Raw genomic sequence first — 23376 nt, 5'->3', positions numbered from 1 at the left:
ATACCTGCTCGCTCCTGTATCAGCAGTTCACGTACACGGCTCAGCGCATGGCACTTTATAAGCGGACCCCTAGTGTCGCTTCTCTGACACAACGTAGAGAGAGCGACAGAAGGGGAACGTCTAGGTTACGTATGTAACCTCCATTCCCTGATGGAGGGAACGAGACGTTGCGTCTCCCCCGCCACGTTGCTGAGCCGAGCCAATGTTGTGGCCGGACCATTTCCGGATCCTCAGAAAAATCCTGAATGAACTCCCGTTTTCGCCGCTTAAATACCCGTATGCCTGGGGGCGGGACATGCAAATACTGACTGCCAACTCTCATTCGCCTTTTTTCATAGATCAGAGGTGGATATTGGCGCTCAAGAGAGACCCCTAGTGTCGCTTCTCTTACACAACGTGGAGAGAGCGACAGAAGGGGAACATCTAATATTCGAGTATTGGGGGGCTCTTATTTTGGAAGACAACATCAGAATGTCCTGAAACATTGTAGTTCACACCTTGAGAAGGTGTCCTCCCCACCTGAGGTGAAATTGGTCTGTGGAAGCTAGGACTTTTATTTTTATGATTTTCTGAATGTGTAAACAAAACATCTAATATTCGAGTTTGGGGGGCTCTTATTTTGGAAGACAACATCAGAATGTCCTGAAACATTGTAGTTCACACCTTGAGAAGGTGTCCTCCCCACCTGAGGTGAAATTGGTCTGTGGAAGCTAGGACTTTTATTTTTATGATTTTCTGAATGTGTAAACAAAACATCTAATATTCGAGTTTGGGGGGGCTCTTATTTTGGAAGACAACATCAGAATGTCCTGAAACATTGTAGTTCACACCTTGAGAAGGTGTCCTCCCCACCTGAGGTGAAATTGGTCTGTGGAAGCTAGGACTTTTATTTGTATGATTTTCTGAATCGCTGGCAGTGTGTACGCACCTTGAGGAGTCCTGATGTACCTGCAACTAGCATGGCTGCGGTATTAAGAAAGTCTCATTGGACTGAAGAAATGGAGGAAAAATTAGTGGAACATTGGCAGGAGCACCAGTGCATATTTGATGTTTCATCTGAACTGTACCACAACCAGGTGGAGAGAAATGGCCAATTGTATTGGACATTCAGGTAAGCAAATTAGTAGATTTTTCAGTAGGAGGTACTTTTTCATATTATAACCAATAAAATATATAATGCCTTTAGGTGATTAAAAACATAGGCCTACACATCATATTCTAAAATGCATAACATATGATCATGCTTTTTTTTTTTCATATCTCGTATCACTTCTCGCGGGCACTCTGTTGTGAAACGTAATTTGGAGTCCAGGCAGAGTCATCGGGTATTCGTCAATAGTTAAATGTTTTGTAATGTGTTCATCCCTGTCGCCGATTCCTCGTGTAATTTGAAAACTATACGACTTCAATGACAAGACAGACAGTTGTGTAAAATGAACGGTACCACAATCCGACGTCTTTGAAAGTCGTGTGTATGAGGCATAAGGCACTTGCAGTGCATTACTTGTAGAATATAAGTCACTGTTTCAAAAGTATATAGCCACACAACGTAAACATTATACGTGCTTACATGATTTTAGTGTGATAAAGTCACTCACAAACCTTATTTGTGTAAGATAACCTCGTAATATGGTAAATAGTATTTGTTTTCTTTGAACTTTTATAAACTGGCCCCAATTTCTTTATCCGCGATATTTTTTATCGCGTCGAAAATATTCATGGTAGTCTGTTTTTTTTGTATGGTAGTAGATGAAACTTTACTTGTATTTTATTTGCATTTGGTATTAATATTACTAACCAGCAGATGGAAGCATTGAGCAACATTTGAGCATTCTTTTAAATGACCATCTGTTGTCTGACTGTAGAGAAGTGCCTTCGTGTACACATCTTGCAAAGCACCATGGTACTTGTAGTCTAGTAATAGCCATGTTGTTCAGATTCACTACTCATTCAGGCATGAATAGAACTACATTACCCATAAAACAGGAGTAAAAAAAAAACTTTGTATTCCTGCTGGATGATCTCACAGTAAACTGACTTCCCCTCCTAATCTCAGGAATGACATCTGAACAAGAGGATATCATGGTGCTATATGTTGAAACATGAGGAATACGTTTATAAAATTTGATTCACCCTGTGCCTACTGATTTGAACTACAGTGCGTCCATAAAATTGTATACACACCAAGTTGGAAACATTTAAATTTGATTTCAATGCTTGAGAACGAGGAATTAACGGGCTCGGTCCGTTATCGCCTCTATTAGACTTTGCCGGATAACGGGTAAAAAAATGTCTGGGGATGATGACGGGTATCCCGAGGCGCAGCTGGTCACAGAGGCCGGACCAAACTGGTTGCGGGCTGAGATTGAGCGTTTATCCCGGGAACTGAGCGAGACGACCCGGGAGAAGATTCAAGCGGCGGAGTACGGGCTGGTGGTGCTAGAGGAAAACCAGCAGCTGAAACAACGCTTTGAAGATATAGAAAGCGAATATGAAACCGCCAGACAAGAGCTGGATCAACTCAGAGAGGTGAGCATGATAAAATAACAATTTAGAATGTTGCAATTTGTTCTTAGAATGTAACAAATTGTTCTAGCGTGCAGCGGCGCACAATAGGAAACATTTCATAGTCTGTATCTCCACCCATTGTTACATTGTTACTTAATGTGGACTACTTTCATTGTTCACTCATTTTTGTAACTCTGGAGTCAAGTAGTAATGATAAATCACTGAATATAATTTAAGAAGTGTAAGAAATAATATGTTCAATGTAAATGCAGTACGAAATTTGTGATAGACTGAGAATGTTGCCGATATTTGGACATTTTGAGATTATCGGTTTCAGCCGTTCGAAAATCTTAAATTCACCATTGTGTCAGTTTTCAAATCTACAGACAGCGTTTTCAATTTATAATGGGACAATCTTTGAGTGTATTTTGAGTAAATGTTGTCTAAATTGCATGTTTAACCAAGTTTTAATTAAAAAAACTCAACTAGTAAATCATGGTGCTAGCAACACCCATTTTTATGGTTTATTTCCAAAGGAAACACACTTGTACTTGGAGCATACTAATAGAATGCATACTTTTAATTGCACTGCAAGTCACTTATTAAAGTGCCTGGCAAATGCATAGATATAAATGTATTAGTATTACATTTTTTCATCTCTAGATATTGGCATCGACATTGAAAAAACAATAGAAGTGCAGCTCTAGAAATAACTTCCCAATCTGATAACGTCTGTGTTATCAGATAATGACAATTTATAGCTGGATACAAAAGCTCCATGTACAGTATTTTTGGTCATTTATTTGAATATTTAAAGGAATCATTGTTATTTGTTGTCATCACATTACAATAACTTAAAAAAAAAGACCACAGGATATTCTTCCTGTTTTCTAAGGAAAATCTGAATTTTCAGCTTTTGAGCAGACTGTTAATATATTAAAATGATTATAGTTTTAGCCTAATTCATGGCTCATATTTTCATTTAGATCAGATTGTCACATAGCTCATATTCAACATTCTGGTGTAAATAAGTGTTGTATTTATTGTCAAACAAAGGCTGAAAATGGAACTTCATCTTAAAGTGAAACGAGAAAACATTATTCATCATCAAAAGTCCCCTTTTGTTTTGCCACTTGAAAGCTATTCTGGGACATGGTTGAACCATGAAATGTATACTCAAAAATAATTCAGTTTAATTTTGCCAACATAATTTATTTGGGTAAGGTCAAATCAATGTACTAAAGTTTTATTCAAGTAATTTTCTTATTTTGGCCCAACTTAATATATTTTAGTAGTCATTTATATATACCAGGTGAGCAAGTGTAAAGATAGTGAAAGTGTTACACTGTCAATTTAATTGCAACTGCTAATGGAGCTAAGAGGCACTCAAATCAAGTATCACTTCAACGTTAATTTCCTTCCTCAACCTAAGCACAAGCGTTTTTTCTTCATCACAATGGTAAACCCAAAAACTCCAGCATAACAGATGCTCTTTTCAAGTACCAATATAACAGAACATTGGACATGAACAAATCACATATTCTCATCTTGCTCAAAAAAGCATAAAAATTACACTTAATTTCAACACTTGTTCTCTGTATCCAGTCCCACGCCAAGCTTCCTGGGAAATGGAAATCCCGTCTAGTTTTATCAAGTTTTATCTACATTAACACAACAAAAAGTTTTTATGTTGTCTGAACACAAATGAATTAAGTAAACGTCAGGTTTACAATTTTAAAATTGATAGAATGCAATAAAGTTAAGCTGTGACAAAATTAGAATTCAAAATAGAATTTTGTTGCTTTAGTTGCTTTAAAAAAAACAAAAACATAGATTTTTGAGTGTTAAAACAACAAGAAGCTCCTTTATTTTCAAGTCCAGTTATGATTGTGCTCTCAGCATGTCTGCTCAACTTTTAAGCTCTTAAACTTCCTGTCAAAACAAACACACACACACACACACACACACACACACACACACACATATACTGCAGACATGCAAACATATAACAAAGCTCAGACGTTTATCCTGATTATTAGAATTATAGTTTATGTTGCTTGTCTCCAGGTCTTTGTTCACTTCCTAATACTGTAATCTTTTCTGTGCAATTCTAAATAAAGAACACAGTCTTCGTCATGGCAGTAAGAAGATCGGGGAAGAAATCAGGCTAAAAAAAGCCTCTCCATCTTGACTCATGTTCACTGACGGAACTCGCACTAGGATTGTCAGTGAGAGGCTTCAGCTGCAAGCTATTAAACTCTTTCTGTTTATAAATACTTTAGTGTATCATAAAGGATTGTGATGGCAAAGGACTTCCTGTAGGTCATTACATCCAAGGAGATTTAAATGCAGATTATTCTGCATATACATTATTTTATTAACACAAGCGATACAGAATCTAAAGATATCATTAAAATCATAGCCTTTTGCTTTAATGATAGCATGCATTTGAGCTGGCATGGATTGGCATTATCTCAGCATGATTTGAAAATGTTCCAAAAAGTATCTTGTTCACATGAAAGCACGAAATTCTGACATTTTGTGCAAAGAATTTATCATAGTCAGTGTCATAAATTTGCTTGCATTTAGTGACCAAGCAATAATACAGACTTTTAAATACTACTTTTACTTTGAATACATAATACAACATATACACATTTTTGGATGGATAATTTAAGCTAAATATAGTGATTGGCCTATGTCTAGTATCCACAGTCTCTTGCATTCATTACACTGATTTAAAATAGATTTGTTTGTATTAAATATTGTGTGATGTTCAGAGCGTTGTGTGGTGCACTGATGTTAAACCTTGATAGCCACACACACAAACACATAACACACGGGTGTAGCAATCAAGGCTCATGCTCGCTGGATCAGACTGCAGGCAGGGTGACGAGGAGATGAGGTAATCCCACCCGACATACGTCAGATCTGGTCTCTCATCTGTTTGAACTCACCTGCATGCTCAAGAAGCACACACTCATACTCATTCTCAAATCACATAGTGCATTCGAAGCATAGCATTTTGATACAAACACAATCATTCCAAAATTACCTTATACAAGATGACTGAAAGATTTGTTTCTAAGTTAGGTCATTATAAATTAATTATGTCAATATATGATATAAAATTGCTTGCACTAACAAAAATGGACTAAAGGTACAAAGGTATTAACACATTTGTTTTGATCACCATGTGCTAATGATAATGCCATATACTGTATATTTGTGTACCACTGTTTTACCATCTAATACCATCACCGTACTATGGTATTGCCACAGAGAGGGCATTTTTGGCCATTTGTTTTTTTTATGATTTCTATCCGATAACAAATATGATTGCAGATATTTAAAATTTTTGCCTCCTTTAAAAAAGGTGTTCACACTAGAACTCCAATCTTGAATTTGAAAATCAAGCATTAAAACCAATTTGCTCTTACCTGGGGTCACTACGGTACACCTACAATAATGATTCACATCTACAGCTGTCTGGTTTGATTTGAAACTGTGTTGAAATGTGACACAGAAAATAAATACAGTTTCAGTTGAGCAACTAAGGGCGCCTGACCACTGAAGTTTACGAATTCATAGATTTCAATAGGGTTGGTTCATCAGAAGAACGGAGGTGAAAAGCGCAAAGTTTTGCAATAGTGACGCTCCATGTGACCTAAGGCACCTACACACTAGAGTTTACTAGAGCCCTAAAGATGAGAACATTCTACTGTTGACATGCATTGACCAATGAGAATCTTGGAAATGCTAGCTATGCTGTAACATTGAAAAACATGGAGGACAAACTCATACATGCACAGAATTCATTCCTTGTTCTTTTTATGTTTCTATGCCAAGCTACAAAGACAGTTATTGTAGAGGGAGAGCCTGGAGAAATGTTTCATGTGTTTACTGGTACATTGTCAAAAATTTATATTTTAGATAGCATCTCTATCTTAGCCACTGATTGCTGCTTGTTTTCAAACTGAACTGCCGCTTCACTCTAGTACACACCTTCCAAATGGACCTTTCACATTGCCGTGCGTCAAATGTGCCGTCTGAGCTTTCTCTAGTGTGTAGGAGCCAGAAGCTCTGATATTTTTTGCGTTTAATTGACCGATTTCAGATCAAAATTTCAGAAAAATTATTCTGAAAAAATGCTAAGATTGATCAATACCGATATGGTCACCGATATATCGTGAATCCCTAGTTACAGTTTTCCTTTTCTTGTTTATGAACAATGTGTAGTTTTATAATGTCAAATTGGTTTGCTTGCTGGGTGTTGTTGGGGAGATTTAAGAAGCCCACCAGGGTCATATGTTAAATAACCCAGTGTTGTAGTATGAGTGTTGTTGTAGTCTCGAGTCTGAGTCCAAGACCACACTTTCATGGACTTGGTCTTGTCATGAACTTGAACAAGGAAGGACTTGGACTTAACCCAGAGTCCAGTCGAGTCCCTTTTAAAATAAATAAATATACAGTGAAAGCTTCGGCTTATGGAAGATGTCAATTTTACTTTGTTTGCTCATCTGCAATACATTTATAAGACCTATGTCAATAAGTATGTCTCGGATGTTAATAAGACATTCAGCAAATGTCTTTGAGACATTTATGATTTAGAATAATTGTAAATCTGATCTTTTTAAAATGTTCAGCAGATGTTAGATGCTCTCCAGATTAAAAGATCTAAAACGGACATCTTGTAGTGTGCTGTCTGGGTTCGTTGCACAGCATTGGTCTAAACGGCCTTTAAGAAATTCTTTAGCCATTAGTTATATGAATGCTACACATACTGAAGAAAATTTAAAAATAATTCTGTCAGGAAAGATTGGGGATGATTGGAATTATTACAAATGGAGAGGTATTTGGATAATTTGGTGTAAGCTCCATCCTACCGTTCAGAGCTCAGATACTTGCTCGAATCGTCAGATCCTGCCAGAATGTGAAGAGATCAGGGGAGAGGAGCTTACCCCTACGGCAGGACGGAACCTAAATGAGTCTTCCTGCTAGAACTACCACTTGCACTTACATTTATCTCAATGTCATCAGAATTTAATAGTTTCTGAAAAAAGAAAACCCCAAGATGAAATCTTGCAGGCAGAAGTCAGCAGAAATTCTTAATTCACTTACAGTGAATGAAAAAAGGAGTGCGATTTGAGGAAATTATTAACATACTGAATGTAAATGTTTAAATTCACTTTCTACATAAACATTGTCAAATATAATACATTATATTGCCCATTTTAGTTATAGGGCAATAATACTGTATTTTGTATAGCAGAAATGTTTACTTGAATGGAATATAATAATATAAAGAAGCTAGTAGTTTTTATTATGCTAAGCCACAAAGCCACTTTGAACATTTAATTTGAGATTTTCATTTAAATTTTGTTAACATTGACATGTCGTAATACAAATTTGTTCACTTAGCCTAGGATGTGCCATTTATTTAAATGTTATTCTCAACTGGTAATATTGTTTATCCAACATAAGCTTAAGCAAACAATCAATTAGATTTATTTGATATATATGCCTAGAGACAATAGTTCTTTAAACCTGAGTCTTGGACTCAGACTTTATTGGTCTCGGACTTGACTCTGTCTCAACTCAGACTCGGCCATCTCCGGTCTTAGTCTTGTCTCGGACTCGACCGTTTCTGGTTTCGGTCTTTAGTTGAACTCATCCAACTCTGTCTCGGACTGGACTTGGACTCGGATGAGCTGGTCTCAACTACAACACTGAAATAAACAATTGAGTTAAATAAGAGTCTAACTACAGAGGCACATTTTATTTACTCCTCAAATTTCTGTTTAGTTTGGATTTTCTGCCCTAACAAAGATTAAATACTTTTCAGCTGTACAGTCCATCAGAATGGGTGTGAAATTTAAAATAAGTTTAAAATGTATACTCCAATAAGGGGGGTTGAGAATAGAGTCTCCACTAGTCTGGTTGGTCCACAGCTGTGCAGGGGTGGGACTCCCTCACTACAGTGGATATCCCATCTATAGGCTTGTTGTGAGTTAAATGGGTTGTGACTATTTGAAAGTCAAAATATTTGATGTTTCTTAAACCTAGCGATGGAAAAATTTGTTTCAATGGAGTCTCTAAATGGAAAGTTCTTTCATCAAAATTGCGGCTTTATCTGGTTAAGCATTTGGTTTATATGGAATTCTGGAGTGTACCATGTGTGTTTCTACACTTGGCTAACTGAAAGATAATAATAGTAGGAGCAATGGTCAAGCTGTTCAACCAAACTGCGCATTAGCAATGTGGTGGCTAAGTGCTCGTACCTGCTTTCACATACTTGTGCAGAGGATGCTTGGGCCTTTAGTGTCAGCCTCAGATGGCTTACCTATGATCCATTTATTCACTTTGATGCATATTGCCCACAAAACAGGCAATGAATATTTATACACAACTTCTGGGAGTCAGGGTGCTGTGTCAAAATTGTGTTTTTCCCTCCCCAGTTCTTAATGCACTGTAAATTCTTGTGGTGGCATAGGGACTCGCTTCAATTGGACTGGCGGAGGATGAATCTCAGTTGCCTCTGCTTTTGAGACCGTCAACCCACGCATCTTATCATGTGGCTTGTTGAGCACATTACCGTGGAGGCATAGCGCATGTGGTGGCTTCACGCCATCCACTGCGACACACAACTCGCCACGTGCCACACGGAGAGCAAATCACATTATAGCGACCACGACGAGGTTACCCCATGTAACTCTACCCTCCCTAGCAACCGGGCCAATTTGGTTGCTTAGAAAATCTGGCTGGAGTCACTCAGCACGCCCTGGATTTGAACTCGCAAACTCCAGGGGTGATAGTCAGTGTCTTTACTTGCTGAGCTACCCAGGCCCCCTCTGTGGAATGAATATATATATATATATATAATATTTTTTTTTATTTGGAGACAGTAGGAGGTAAACTAGATATTAAGTGTCTGAAATTTAGCATTGCAGCCATATAGTGTGGCTGCTATTACGATGACCAGATGAGATATTCTGCTCCTCTCTCGCACCTCAAAGAAACCTGCCCCGCATCTGATTCATAGCAACATTAGTGCCCAGTTATCACTCAAGCACTTTCAATTTTTATATAATTTTTTTTTTTTTTTTATAAATAAGCAGAAAATTATGGGAGAAAAGTGTAACACGTCAGCAATATGAAAGCATTATTATCTGAATTAAATAGCTTACAAAACGAAAATAAATAAATGGTGGCATTTTCTTTACAATGTTATTTTAATTACTATTTTACTTTTAAAAAATGTACTTTTAAATGTCTGTAAGTCTCCTTTAGTTAAGATTCACGCCACTCCCAATTTATTTATAAATAAAATAAAATAGAAAGATTGAAAAATTTATACTGGTAAGTATTTATGGGACGTTTTAACCCAAATCAGCAAATACAGTTAGATGCAATTATAGAAATGTACGTCATGTTTGTGCATCATCCATAGGGAATTTGCAAGCGTGAAATATTATAAGCATCTATGAATTTTCAAAATTTGCGTTGCCAATAGATTTATAATCAAAAATAGGAGAAAGATGTACTATAACCCATCTTTATTGTTTTCTCCAATGTAAACAGAGAATTTTTTTTTTCTACCACAAGTCTTTTTATTTCCACAATGAGTATTTGCATCTAGTAGCTCATTATTACTTTAGGATACCTCCCGCACTCATTCATTCTCAACATCTGTAATTTTCTGTATTTGTGATCAGTCTTATTATAGATCTATTTGACAAAATCCATCTTTCTTATGAATGTTAGCCTATGCTTGTGATGGAGTGGTATTGGAGCAATGGAAATGCTGATGTCCTGACTTTTAGAGAGAAAAAATAATGCTCCTCCGTGGTCGGCAAATTTCACCGTTTTGCTTCTATTCCTCAACACTTCCGTAACGTGAGTCACGTTCACTGATCGGGACGATTGGGACCACAGCCGGCTATGATGTGTATCATGCAGTCTGACATAATGTAGCACAGTGTGCATTGGCGATATCAATGCATTCATATCGTACAGTCTGACAAGCAACAATCGTAAAGGACTATTATAAATCGTATAGTGTGCAACCACCTTTAGGTAAATTAATTAGTGTGGATCTGGACTAAGAAAACAAAGCAGAAAATTGCAACCTGTGAATATCTAGTTTACATCCAACTGAGTGCCTCAAAAAAAAGAAAAAATCTTTCAAAGATTTGATGTGATATCACCACTGATAAGTACATTGAGAGTAAAATAAATTGAGTCATTTTGCAGAAGACTTAGTTCCTCAAAGAGAAACACTGATGCATTGGTTAATTCTGGAAACCAAGTTTCCTTCAAAGTACTCTAGGGAAAAATAAAGCATTTCTGCTGGTACATCTGAAGTTCCTGTCTGAGTGTTCTTTCACACAGAGCAAATCTTGTCTGGTTTCTGAATCAGCCCTTGTTGCCAAGTGTTTGTTTGTGGTGGTTGTTGTTGATAGATATTGAGGATTTGCTGACTGTAAAGGTTAGCACAGGTGAGAACTTTTACAGCCTCTTGTTACAGATTAACCTTGCACCTGAAGTCTCAACGGCAGCTGTATTTGACTTGTTCAGCAGTGACGTGGATAAATTTAACCTGGCCTTTTCTCGGTACTGGAAATTCAGATCAGACCACAAATTCAACTCTGGTTTGTTTTTAGCACAGCAATATGAATGAATTATACTAGGAATTAAGTTATGCCACACAGAAATCCTGTGTCCTCTTTGTAAAAGACATAATTATGTCTCAAAAATAGATTTTTGCTATTTACAACAGTATTTTGAAAAACAGAGCAACAAACTAACTTGTAGCCCTGTGAGTTAGCATGACCTTAATCCTGGGGATCTCTGTTTTGAAATTGGAATAATGCCACAGCAACCCAGAGTGGCAGGTGGACAGCTGCAAGATCTTGGCAGCAGCTGTTGTGGCAGGAGGGAGACTTAGTGCTGACACCATTTTCAGGTCTCTTTACTCTTTGATTGTACTATTACAGGCCAATCTTAATTAAATATATGGGCTTTTCACACTTGTAATTTTGAAATTTTGTTAGCACTGCTTTTTACCTGGGGTTATGAAACCCTGAATTGTAGTGTCAAAATACTGTAGTGTCAAAATACTGTCTGTTACATTTTCTGTCTGAGGGAAATGGGTAAGTTTTGAACAGTGATGCCAAATGCGATAACTGGCAGCATGAATAGACAGTATTCGTAGCATATTTTAGAACACGAAAGACAGACAGAGCTTATTTGCTTGGCAACATTTCCAAAGAAGAGCAGCTCCCATAACAGGTTGTATGTCCGTTGCGAGCTGTATTCATCCAATCATTGTTATTGACACCGCAAATATGCAAATAAGAACATTAACCCAGGGTTTTACGAATGCACAATATGAAACATCATAACACGAATGCAGGAATAATTACTAACCCAGGGTAAATTATGAACCATATGAAACAGGATAACGCAAGATTCCATTTACCTGGTGTTTAGAATGACCTGGGCTAAACAATTTCAAGTGTGAAAAGTCAGGGGTTCCAAAGTCAGTCAGGCCACCAGCCCTGATGGAGTTGTTAGCATTTTTGTCTTTTGCTGCCATGGTGCTTTGAGTGTGTGAAATTCCCGAACCCCTTCAGGCTGTAGCATGCCAATGACATAATTTAGACAGGCAAACAGATTTAAGAGAGAGAGAAAGAGCATGTGAAGAAAAGCCCACTTGAACATAATTCAACTGGTTTTGTCTCTCACCAGTTACATCATCAGTTAGCAGAAAATACATCTATGTGGGTTGCTTTGGATTACTGGTGGTAAACTGCCAGGGGGAATCCTGAGATTTCTGTTTCAATGTCTAGCATTAGCATAGGCAGAATCTGTAAAATTCTGTGGATTTAGACATGGTAAAATATGTTAAACAAAGCTGAGAGTACTACACTCTTATTAGTACTATGAAAGGATTAACAAATTAGCCAAACTATTTAAAGAGAAAGTTCACCTAAAAATGAAAATTCTTTCATCATTTACTCACCCTCATGCCATCCCAGGTGTGTATGAATTTCTTTCTTCATCAGACCACATTTGAAGAAAAATAGAAAATTATCTTAACTCAGTAGGTCCTTAAAATTCAAGTGGATGGGGATACAACCTTTTGAAGCTCCATAAAGAACAGACAGTAAGCATAAACATCTATACGACTCCACTGGTTAAATGAATGTCTTCTAAAGTGTATTGATAGCTTTTGCTGTGAAACAAATCCATATTTAAGTACTTTTTAACTATAATCCATCACTTCGGGTCAGCAGCCCTATCCGCACTCACGATCACGAGAGGGCGGAGTTTACATGTCTTGTGTGATGTATTTGCGTGGCATGTTATGGATTTAATCTCACGTTTTTCCTCTCAGTTGAGACACCCAAACAGATAAAACCAATGAAGCTAATGAACAGCGTTCCTCCTACTCCGTCATTAACAGTGCTGCTCTTCCGGGTGTCACACGGGCGTCTGTTCCTGCGTGAACAATGCGTGTACTGCTGCTGACTGGAAGCAATGATTTATAGTTAAAAAGTACTTAAAATATAGATATTTTCACATCAAAAGTGATCTGCTTTAGAAGACATTAATTTAACCAGTGGAGTCATATGGATGACTGCTGAACATCTGTTCTTTTTGGAGCTTCAAAGGTTGTATCCCATCCCATTGCATTTTAAGGACCTACGATATTTTTTCTATTTTTCTTCAAATGTGTTCTGATGTAGAAAGTAAGTTATACACAGTTGGGATGGCATGAGCGTGAGTAAATGATGAGAGCATTTTCATTTTTGGGTGAACTAACCCTTTAACATATAAACACACAAGAGGCAGGTAATTTATAGAAGTTTGGAAATGTTGGATGTTTGGATTCTGCAGAAATCTATTGAACTTTCCTCCCAGTTCTGTGTGTCCATTACATAGGCTACCAAACAAATGTGTATCAATACAGTTTTAATGTACAGTACAGTATGATAACTATATCAATACATTTAATTTGTGTTTCAAATTAAACTTATCATATACAGTATCAACATTTTTAATCTACCATCATCAAAGTCACATCAACATTTCATCTGAAAAAATAAATAAAAATTAACTACTCAAAGTTGCATCAGATGTGACTTGAAGTTGTTAGTGTCTTCTAATTACATCAATCTTATTAGCTTTGACAATAATCGATAACCATACAGTCCTTGGGCCTTAATTAGATTTAGCCATTTAGTTTTGTAACATACTAATTTGAAAACTAATATACATTTGTATTCATTTAATATGAAATGGTGTTAGTGAATACTGTCAAGATACATATACACCCATGACTATACATTTAAAACCACCCCAGTTGTAGGCATACACTTCATACATTACTATAACCGGTCTCTCCACAATCATGTCCACACAGGCATATGGTCAGGTTCACTCCACCCACAAAAAGGTGGCTGCAGATGGAGAAAGCAGAGAGGAGTCCCTCATCCTCGAGTCGGCATCTAAAGAGGCGTATTACGAGCAAAGAATGCTGGAACTACAGACTGACCTACGGCAAACAAAAAACACACTCACCAGCACTCAGGCAGAGAACGAACGTCTGGCAACCCTTGCACTGGAGCTGAGAGAGGTTTGTGCAGTAGAGTACTTTGTTAAGAGTAATGAGCTAATTAAAAATATGCATGTACCAATTGGTCATAGTGTGTTCTACATCAAAGTTTGCAGGATTAAATAGACTAATAATTTGAAATACAGCTCTGGAAAAAAATTAAGAGACCTGATCAGTGTCTCTGGATTTACTATGTATATGTATGTGTTTGAGTAAAATAAAAAGTTTTGTTTTATTTTATAAAGTATTGACACAATTTCTTCCAAATTACAAATAAAAATATTGTCATTTAGAGCATTTATTTGCAGAAAATGACAACTGGTCAAAATAACAAAAAAGTAGTAGTGTTTTCAGACCTTGAATAATGCAAAGAAAAGTGAAGTTCATATTAATTTTAAACAACACAACACTAATGTTTTAACATGGGAAAAGTTTCAATCACAGCTTTCATGCATCTTGGCATGCTCTCTAAGTCTTTCACAATGCTGTTGGGTGACTTCATGCCACTCCTGGCACAAGAATTCAAGCATCTCGGCTTTGTTTGATGGGTTGTGGCCATCCATCTTCCTCTTGATCACATTCCAGATGTTTTCAATGGGGTTCAGGTCTGGAGACTGGGCTGACAAGGTCTTGATCCAGTAGTCCTCCATCCACACCTTCATTGACTTGGTTGTTTGGCATGGAGCATTGTCCTGCTGGAAGAATCAATCCTCAGTGTTGGTTAACATTGTCAGAGCAGAAGGAAGCAAGTTTTCTTCCAGGATAACCTTGTACGTGGCTTGATTAATGCATCCATCACAAAGATGAATCTGCCTGATTCCAGCCTTGCAGAAGCACCCCCAGATCATCACCGATCCTCCACCAAGTTTCACAGTGGGTGCGAGACACAATGCCTTGAAGGCCTCCCCAGGTCTCCGTCAAACCATTCGATGGCCAGGTGGAGGATCGGTGAGGATCTGGGGGTGTTTCAGCTGGAATCGGGTAGATTCATCTTTGTGAAGGACACATGAATCAAGACATGTACAAAGTTGTCCTGGAAGAACTTGCTTCCTTCTGCTCTGACAATGTTACCCAACTCTGAGGATTGTTTTTTTTCCAGAATGACAAGGCTCCATGCCACACAGCCAGGTCAATCAAGGTGTGGATGGAGGACCACCGGATCAAGACCCTGTTATGGCCAGCCCAATCTCCAGACCTGAACCCCATTGAAAACCTCTGGAATGTGATCAAGATGAAGATGGATTGTCACAAGCCATCAAACAAAGCCGAGCTGCTTGAATTTTTGCGCCAGGAGTGGCATAATGTCACCCAGCAGCAATGTGAAAGACTGGTAGAGAGCATGCCAAGATGTATGCAAGCTGCGATTTGAAAATTAGGTTATTCCACCAAATATTGATGTCTGATCTCTTCCTAAATTAAAACCTTAGTGCTGTGTTGTTTAAAAATGAATATGAACTTGTTTTCTTTGCATTATTCGAGGTCTGAAAAATCAGAAAAGAAAATTCCAAGAAAGTTGCTATTTTCTTCAAATAAATGCTCTAAATGACAATATTTTTATTTGGTGTTTGAGAGAAGTGTTGTCAGTACTTTATAGAATAAAACAAAAATGTTCATTTTACTTAAACACATACCTAGAAATTGTAAATACAGAGAAACTGATAATTTTGCATTTTGCACTGGATTTTTTCCAGTGTTGTATATAATCCGCTATCTATATAGTCATACAAACCCACACGCTTATCCACTTCTCTTTTACATAGTTTCCTACTTGTATTTTATGCAGTGTTTCAGGGTAAAATATTGAATAGTAAAATGTCTGATGGTTCACATCTGATTGTTCTGTAAATAAGAATAATGAGATGGTGGACCTGCAACGCAATCGTCTGCATGACGACATCCGAGAGTACAAGATCCGAGAGTCGCGTCTGCTGCAAGACTACACAGAACTGGAGGAAGAGAACATCAGCTTGCAGAAACAAGTCTCCACCCTCAAACAGGGTCAGGTTAGTGGCATTGAGCATTGATCAAATGTGGGATGGTGTGGCATAGTGGCCAAAGCTCAGGACTAGTAATCAGAAGGTTGCTGGCTTGAGCCCCACATGGAGCAAACCATGGACCATCACCGCTGTGGCCCTGAAGCTAGGCACTTAACTTCAAGTTGCTTCAGGTATACTGTACTTATAATTGTATTGGAATTCACTTTGGATAAAAGCATCTGCTAAATTTCTATTACAGGTACAGTACAAATAACTAGCCTAAATTCAGGTAGTTGTGTCTCCTTTGTACCAAGTACAAGCTTGTTCTGCCTGCACTTTTGAATTTTTTTTGTGTGTATATCTTAACATTCTTCTCCATCTCCAAAGGTTGAGTTTGAGGGACTTAAACACGAAAATCGGCGTTTGGAAGAGGAAGTTCAGTACCTAAACAGTCAGCTAGAGGATGCCGTTCGATTACGTGAGATAGCTGAGCGCCAGCTAACAGAGGCACTAGAAACTGTGAAGACTGAGAGGGAGCAGAAAGCAGCCCTTCGAAAAGAGTTGACACATCATATGACCCTGGGAGATTCACTCCTTGCCAGCTCATTGGACGGACTTAAATTGAGTGCAGATGAACCTAATAATGATGATGCCATTCTGATGTTCGAAAATGGATTTGCAAAAGTCTGTGATGGTAATGATGAAGATAACAAATTGTCCACACCCAAGAGAGGTGAAAACTTCCGTCCTGCTCCAAGTCTGGTGGATGACTTGTTGACTGAGCTGAACATCTCTGAGATCCAAAAACTCAAGCAACAGCTCTTACAGGTGTGACTAACTTTGTGGATAATGCAGCAGTTAGAACTAGGTTGCATTTGATTGGTTTTTGGCTTTCTAGCCTATACTACATTCTGTGTATTTTGACATGTAATTTATGCCTTGTGTATTGACTGATTTCCTCAGATCGTCTCTCCTCTCTCTTACAGGTAGAGCGAGAGAAGGTGGCTCTACTCACCACTCTGCAGGATTCTCAGAAGCAGCTAGAGCATGCTCGAGGAGCATTAGCAGAGCAGCAGGAAGCAATGACAAGACTCAATGATGATTTGGGCGCCATGAGAAAACTACAGGCAGGCAAGGAGCGTCAATCTGCCCTGGACAGTGAGCGAGAGCGGGACAGCCGAGAGGACAATGATGTTGATTACTATGAGCTGGATATCAATGGGCCAGAGATACTACGCTGCAAGTATCAAGTTGCCATAGCGGAATCAGGCGAGCTTAGGGAGGAACTTAAGGGATTAAAGGCGGAGCATGAAGAGGTAAGGACAGAGCTGAGGAAAGTGGGCTTGACCATGTGAATGTGTTGATGGTGTATTGTGATGCTTGTTTTAACTGAAACATTTATCCATGACTCTTCTAGATTAAGGCAGAGCATGAGGAGGTAAGGGCACGACTTGAGGGACAGGTACGTGACCTTAGTATCCAAGTATCTCAGTTGGAGAGTAGCTGCCGAGCAGACTGTGAACAAGTCGCTCGGCTTAAGAAGGAGCTAAAGGAAGTGAGTGCAGTTGCTGGCGAGACAGAGGGCAGTCTTAATGTTGCCCAGGATGAACTTGTAGCCTTTAGTGAAGAGCTTGCCAACCTTTACCACCATGTCTGCATGTGCAACAACGAAACCCCGAATCGCGTCATGCTTGATTTTTACAAAAAGGGTAAAGGAAGCAAGACTGAAGGTAAAAGTATGCAATCTACATTGACACAAACCAATGGCAGCACAACCCAGGCACCCGAAACCAATTTCACCTCCGTGGACAGCTTTGCCTCTGGGACACCAGTCAGAGAAGACCCACGTCCAGAGCCAATGGACATCTACAACCTTGTAGCTATAATTCGGGATCAGATCCGTCACTTGCAGAAGGCAGTGGACCGTACCACGGAGTTGTCCAGGCAAAGAGTTGCCTCTCTAGAGTTGGCTGCAGTTGCGGATAAAGACCAAGCTGCTTGCATGGAGGAGATTTTGAAGCTCAAGTCCCTGTTGAGCACTAAGAGAGAACAGATTGCCACACTAAGGACTGTCCTCAAGGCCAACAAACAGGTAAGAATGAGAGCGATTAGCTTGGCATATGTGTATGATGTCAGATTGAACACTGAGCATTCTGTAGACCATTCAAATGAATTAAATAATAGTATCAAGTAGTTTTTAAGAGTTTTTCCAAACTGTGGTGCGGTTCTGTCTTCTCCGCAGACTGCTGAGGTGGCCCTGGCAAATTTGAAGAGCAAATACGAAAATGAGAAGGCTATGGTCACCGAGACCATAATGAAGCTAAGGAATGAGCTGAAGGCTCTTAAAGAAGATGCTGCCACTTTCTCCTCTCTCAGGGCCATGTTTGCCACTAGGTAGTGTGGGACCGCAACTGAAAGTCATTTATCTTCAAGCTGTATTTCTCTGGTTTGACTTAAAGGAATAATTCACCCAAAAATGAAAATTCTCTCATTATTCACTTACCCTGATGCGATTCCAGATGTGTATGACTGTTTTGTTTTTTTCAGCAGAACACAAATTAAGATTTTTAGAAGAAAATAGAGCTCTGTCAGGTCCTTATAATAGAAGCACACGGGTGCCAGCACTTTGATGATCCAAAAGTCATATTTAGGCCGCATAAGACTATTCCATGTGACCTCAATTAATAAATGTCTTCTGAAGAGAATTAATAGGTTTATGTAAGAAACAAGTCGATAATTAAAATGTTTTTAACTAATCGGCACTTCCATCCAGTGCTCTGATGCAGTTTGAAATGGCTGAACTCTTACGTGACATTCGTCCTCTTCAGAATTCTCGCATGAAATCGCCGACGCGCTTATGTCACACTTTGCGTCAGCTGCTGGCATAAAGCACTTTTTATAAGTTAATAACGTATAATTATCAATTGATTTTTTACACAAACGTACCGATTTTCTTCAGAAGACATTCATTGATCGACTGGAGTCGTGTGGATTAATTTATTGCTGCCTAAATATGACTTTTGGACCTTCAAAGTACTGGCACTCGTGTACTTCTATTATAACGACCTGACAGATCTCTTCTTCTAAAAATTGTAATTTGTGTTTTGCTGAAGAAAGACAGTTATACACATCTGGGGTGGCATCAAGGTAAGTAAATAATTAAAGAATTTTCATTTTTGGGTGAATTATTCCTTTAACCAAATAACCCCACTCTTATCCTGGCTACTACCAAGCAAAATTGGTTTACTACATCTCTCTTACGCACTCCTCCTTTCTCCATTACTTCTTTAGATGTGATGAGTATGTAACACAATTGGATGAAATGCAGAGGCAGCTGGCTGCAGCAGAAGATGAGAAGAAGACTTTGAACTCCCTCCTACGTATGGCGATCCAACAGAAACTTGCCCTCACACAGCGACTTGAGGATCTGGAGTTTGACCACGAGCAAGCGCGACGTGGATCTGGTGCTGGGACAGGTGGCCGTGGGAAAGCATCTTCTGGGCGTGGCAGAGGTCCCTCTTCATTTTCTAGCCCTCACGTAAGTCCTAGACTTCCCTGTAAGAATCGACCGCAGCCACACGGCCTAATTGGAAGTCCTGCAGTTTTCTGCAGTGAAAAGTATAAAATTATTTGTGACACTGGAACTGATTAACACCTTAATCTAACTGTCACTCATCATCATTTTCATGCTTACTAACACTCCCTGCATGTTTGATGGGGACTTATGCTAGCACATTAGTGTTTGTGCTCGCAGTTTGATGACTTAATTAATACCTGTCACAGGGGTTCTCAATTCTGCTCTTGTAAATCTACTTGGAAAGATTGGATATATTTGAAATGGCATAATATTAAAAGCAGGTGTGTTAGAGCAGGGATGCACCTAACTCTGCAGAATATCTAGGATTGAGGACCCCTGTTTTAACATTTCTGAACATTCTAAATTCGTTTTTTTCTGAATGTCTGAGCCCCATGCTTCTCCTTTAGCACTGAGAATACTGAATGTCATTTAGTTAAACCCAGTCTCACGAAGATATTCTTTTAATCTCTGTGTCAGTGGGAATAAATCTGTGTAATCCAGACAGAGACACACTTTACTGAGCCTGCTGGAAGCTTTACAATCTAGGTTACAACTCTAAAGGGCACAATTGCTGAAAGACAAATGGAAAATCTATATAGTAACAAAGAACAATTTGTTTGCAATAAGGAGGACTATTGAAGATGGGTTTGTTAAAGTTGATGTCTAGATTTATAGAGTTTGTATGCACAGAAAAAGACATGTAATTCAGAAATTAGGCAAGGCAAAATCAATGGACAAGTTTAGGCTAACCATTTTATAGATAAATTAAGATAATGTGAACTATGGTTTTGTTTTTGTTTTAAGAATGGTTTCATGTCAATGTACTTTTTGTTCATACTTGCTCATCCTGCCATCCATGTTGTCTTTACACTGGTGACACTGATCTACTGTAGAGTGCATTACCTGTTGCTCATAACACTTTCCATTTGTGGCATGCTGTGTGTTGCATGTGAGACCTCTGTTTTCTGCAGTCTGTTGCACTGGGGAGGAATGAATCCTCCATGTTTTGCTGTGCACTAATAGACTAACCTGTCTCATTGTTGACCAACACTGTCACGGTAACATCCACGTTGTCTATGCACTTGTGATTAGCTTGGCTTTAAATCATGAAATTATTATTTGGATATATTATATTTAAAATGTTTTTAACGTCAACTATGCTATGATGTTAAGATTGTTTTGTTTGTTTCTCAATTTTACAGTGATTTTTTAGCCTTGGAGAATAACCCCAAAACAGTAATTCCCTTCTTCAAACTATGCTATACATCCAAGAATTCACAAAAATCCCTGGTCCAATTTTGGAAATGAGATATTTGTCCTTGGATGTGGTTGCAAGATAAACAGGCTCACATTTTACAAGATGGCCTACTATGTAATGTTTATTCTGACTATTACTGTGGTAATTTTCTTCATCTGTTGATTTTTTTTTTTTGTTTGTTTTTTTTTTTTGTTTATGTAACTGTGCACTTTTCGTGCATTAGTTAGTATTATGTAAGAAATGCACATTTCATTATACTAAGCCAATATTTTGTTTTGAAAATTGTATGTATTTAACTGAAGAAATAATATAAGATCTATTGTTTTTTTTTTTAATAGTATTTTAAATGTTTAGTTTCCAAGTTCTTAACATAATCCAGGGAGAACAAAATATGCAAAATAGGCCAAATATATGTTTCTTGTTCTTTTGAATGGCCAAACATTCTAACAATATCTTGATAGACCTATAGTGAAACTCCATTGAAAGCACAGTGACTTGGACTTGCTCCAAAAATATTTGGAGCCAATTTTCAGAGATGGTCACTGACGTATTAAATTCACAACACTTCGAATTTAAATCCAAATTTCAACAAATATTGCAATAAGGTCAGATTTTTTTTTTATTTTTTGTATGTTCAAATGCAATTCATATCTGTTTTTAGACGTTGACTTACCTAGTATCTGTTTTGTAAAACGCTCATAAGACCTCCTGTGCCTTTATGCAGTAATTGCAAGGGTTTTGTTTTCAATAAAAAATTTGAGAGCTATAGTCTTAAGCTCTCTGTCGGTCTCGCTAAAGATCTAGCCCATTTGGCTTAGTAACTCTGACATATTGCCAGTATGCAACTCTCAAATTTGGACAAAGTAATAAAGCACTCCTTTTGATGGTCAAAGACTGTCATATTGTTTCTTTAGGCTAACATTTTAAAATGTTAGTAGGAATTAGGTGTTTTAAAACCATGCATTCCTTTGAGTAAGTAATGATTGCTAATGTGATCATGATGACTGTCTGATGATCTTGTTAGTCATTATTTTCTTATTTTAACCCTACTACTAATTTTGATTTGTTTGTATTTCAGCAAACAGAAAACTTTGCCTCAGGCCACATCCACACTAACATGTTTTCGTCTTCTGTCCACACTGAGATGGCATTTTTGTCCAGCATAAAAAGCTTTTCGAAAACACTCCCAAGTGGATGCATGTGAAAACATCCGTCTTCCTGTTGTAGTGTGGACAGGGATTATGTGATCCATTCAACACAAAACAATCAAGATTGTGGCCCATGTTGTAACAGCGTTGTTGTGCATGCTATCCACTTTGATGGCATCTTTAAAGATAAATGTCACTTTGTACAACTTTTACAATTGCATTCCTTCAAAGGTGAAAGGAAGTTTACTCTGAATTTCTGTCCAGCAGTGGAACACGTGGACAATTGCATTTTAGACATGCATAAAAATGACGGAGGGCCACAGATTTAAGGGTTTTCAGACATTTCAGTGTGGATGACGATCTTCTGGAAAACCGAGAGCGTTTTGACAACAAAAACGCCATTTTCAAGTTTAATGTGGACATAGCCCTATTTGTGCCATTGCAAATGAAAGACACTGGAAAGTTTCAGAGTAGTTTTCTTTTTGGCCACAAAATAAGTGCAATTTTATGCGATTTCTGGAGTGTATGCTACAGTTTTCTATTTGCTGAAAACCACTTCATCGGCCATGACATGGCTTTATGTGACGTTTTGAGTTTATTTTTACACATTTGTATTAAATGACCTTGCGTGTTTGTTCATATTTATTCATAACCTTGGCTATCAATTCAGTATTAATGACTAGGTGAATATGCATAATAACTGGCTGCATGTGCTAATGTGCTGTCACTTTTTACATTTCTACTTGAATTCTTACAGGTACAGGGTAAGCTTAATAACGCTGCCTCATCTGTATTTTGATTAGATTTTTTTTACAGTGCTAATGACATGTTGTGATTTTTCTAAACAATGTGCTTGACATTATAAAAACTTATTGGCCCATGTCTGTCTTATTTCTCATTTGACAAAAACACAAAACAAAAACAATAAATAAACTAATATAAAATATTCAGTTTTGAGTTGCCCATCTTTTAAGTCCTTGACAAACGTCTTGGACATTCGTTTTTTCTATAATATGTATAATTTAAACATTTATACACTCTATATATGTTTTAAATTAGATAAAGTATATAAGTTATTTTTTAATAATGTTTAAAATGAGGTGAAACATGTCACACTACAGGACACTACATGGACTACTACCATACTTGGAGCTGAGGATCCCTCTTTCATTCTCCTTTTTACTATGAAAAATTATATTGCTCACATTAAATTTTTATATGTTAAGATTGTGTAATGTGTCGTTTTTTATTTATTTAAAGATTTTAAAGCATAACCTTCGGGATACGGG

General features: G+C 37.9%; 1 protein-coding gene across 2 annotated transcripts; it reads left to right on the top strand.

Moving 5' to 3' along the window:
• The first annotated feature begins 2057 nt into the window (after window positions 1–2057).
• Window positions 2058–23237, top strand: bicd2 (bicaudal D homolog 2 (Drosophila)). 2 transcript variants are annotated; one of them, XM_052101070.1, is made up of 9 exons: window positions 2058–2529; window positions 13937–14149; window positions 15979–16131; window positions 16492–16932; window positions 17091–17420; window positions 17522–18196; window positions 18347–18498; window positions 19396–19642; window positions 22018–23237. In XM_052101070.1, exons 1-9 carry the CDS (start codon window positions 2290–2292, stop codon window positions 22141–22143), a joined length of 2577 nt encoding a protein of 858 aa, XP_051957030.1. In that variant the 5' UTR covers window positions 2058–2289; the 3' UTR covers window positions 22144–23237. The 2 variants fall into 2 exon arrangements, with proteins under 2 accessions (XP_051957030.1, XP_051957031.1); XM_052101071.1 differs by having other exon boundaries at window positions 20884–23237.
• Window positions 23238–23376: the final 139 nt, after the last annotated feature.

Source organism: Xyrauchen texanus, chromosome 32, assembly GCF_025860055.1.
Source record: "Xyrauchen texanus isolate HMW12.3.18 chromosome 32, RBS_HiC_50CHRs, whole genome shotgun sequence".
In the NCBI taxonomy this organism is placed as follows: domain Eukaryota; kingdom Metazoa; phylum Chordata; class Actinopteri; order Cypriniformes; family Catostomidae; genus Xyrauchen; species Xyrauchen texanus.
The sequence above is the reverse complement of the archived record's forward strand: the minus strand, read 5'-3'. Positions and strand labels throughout refer to the sequence as shown.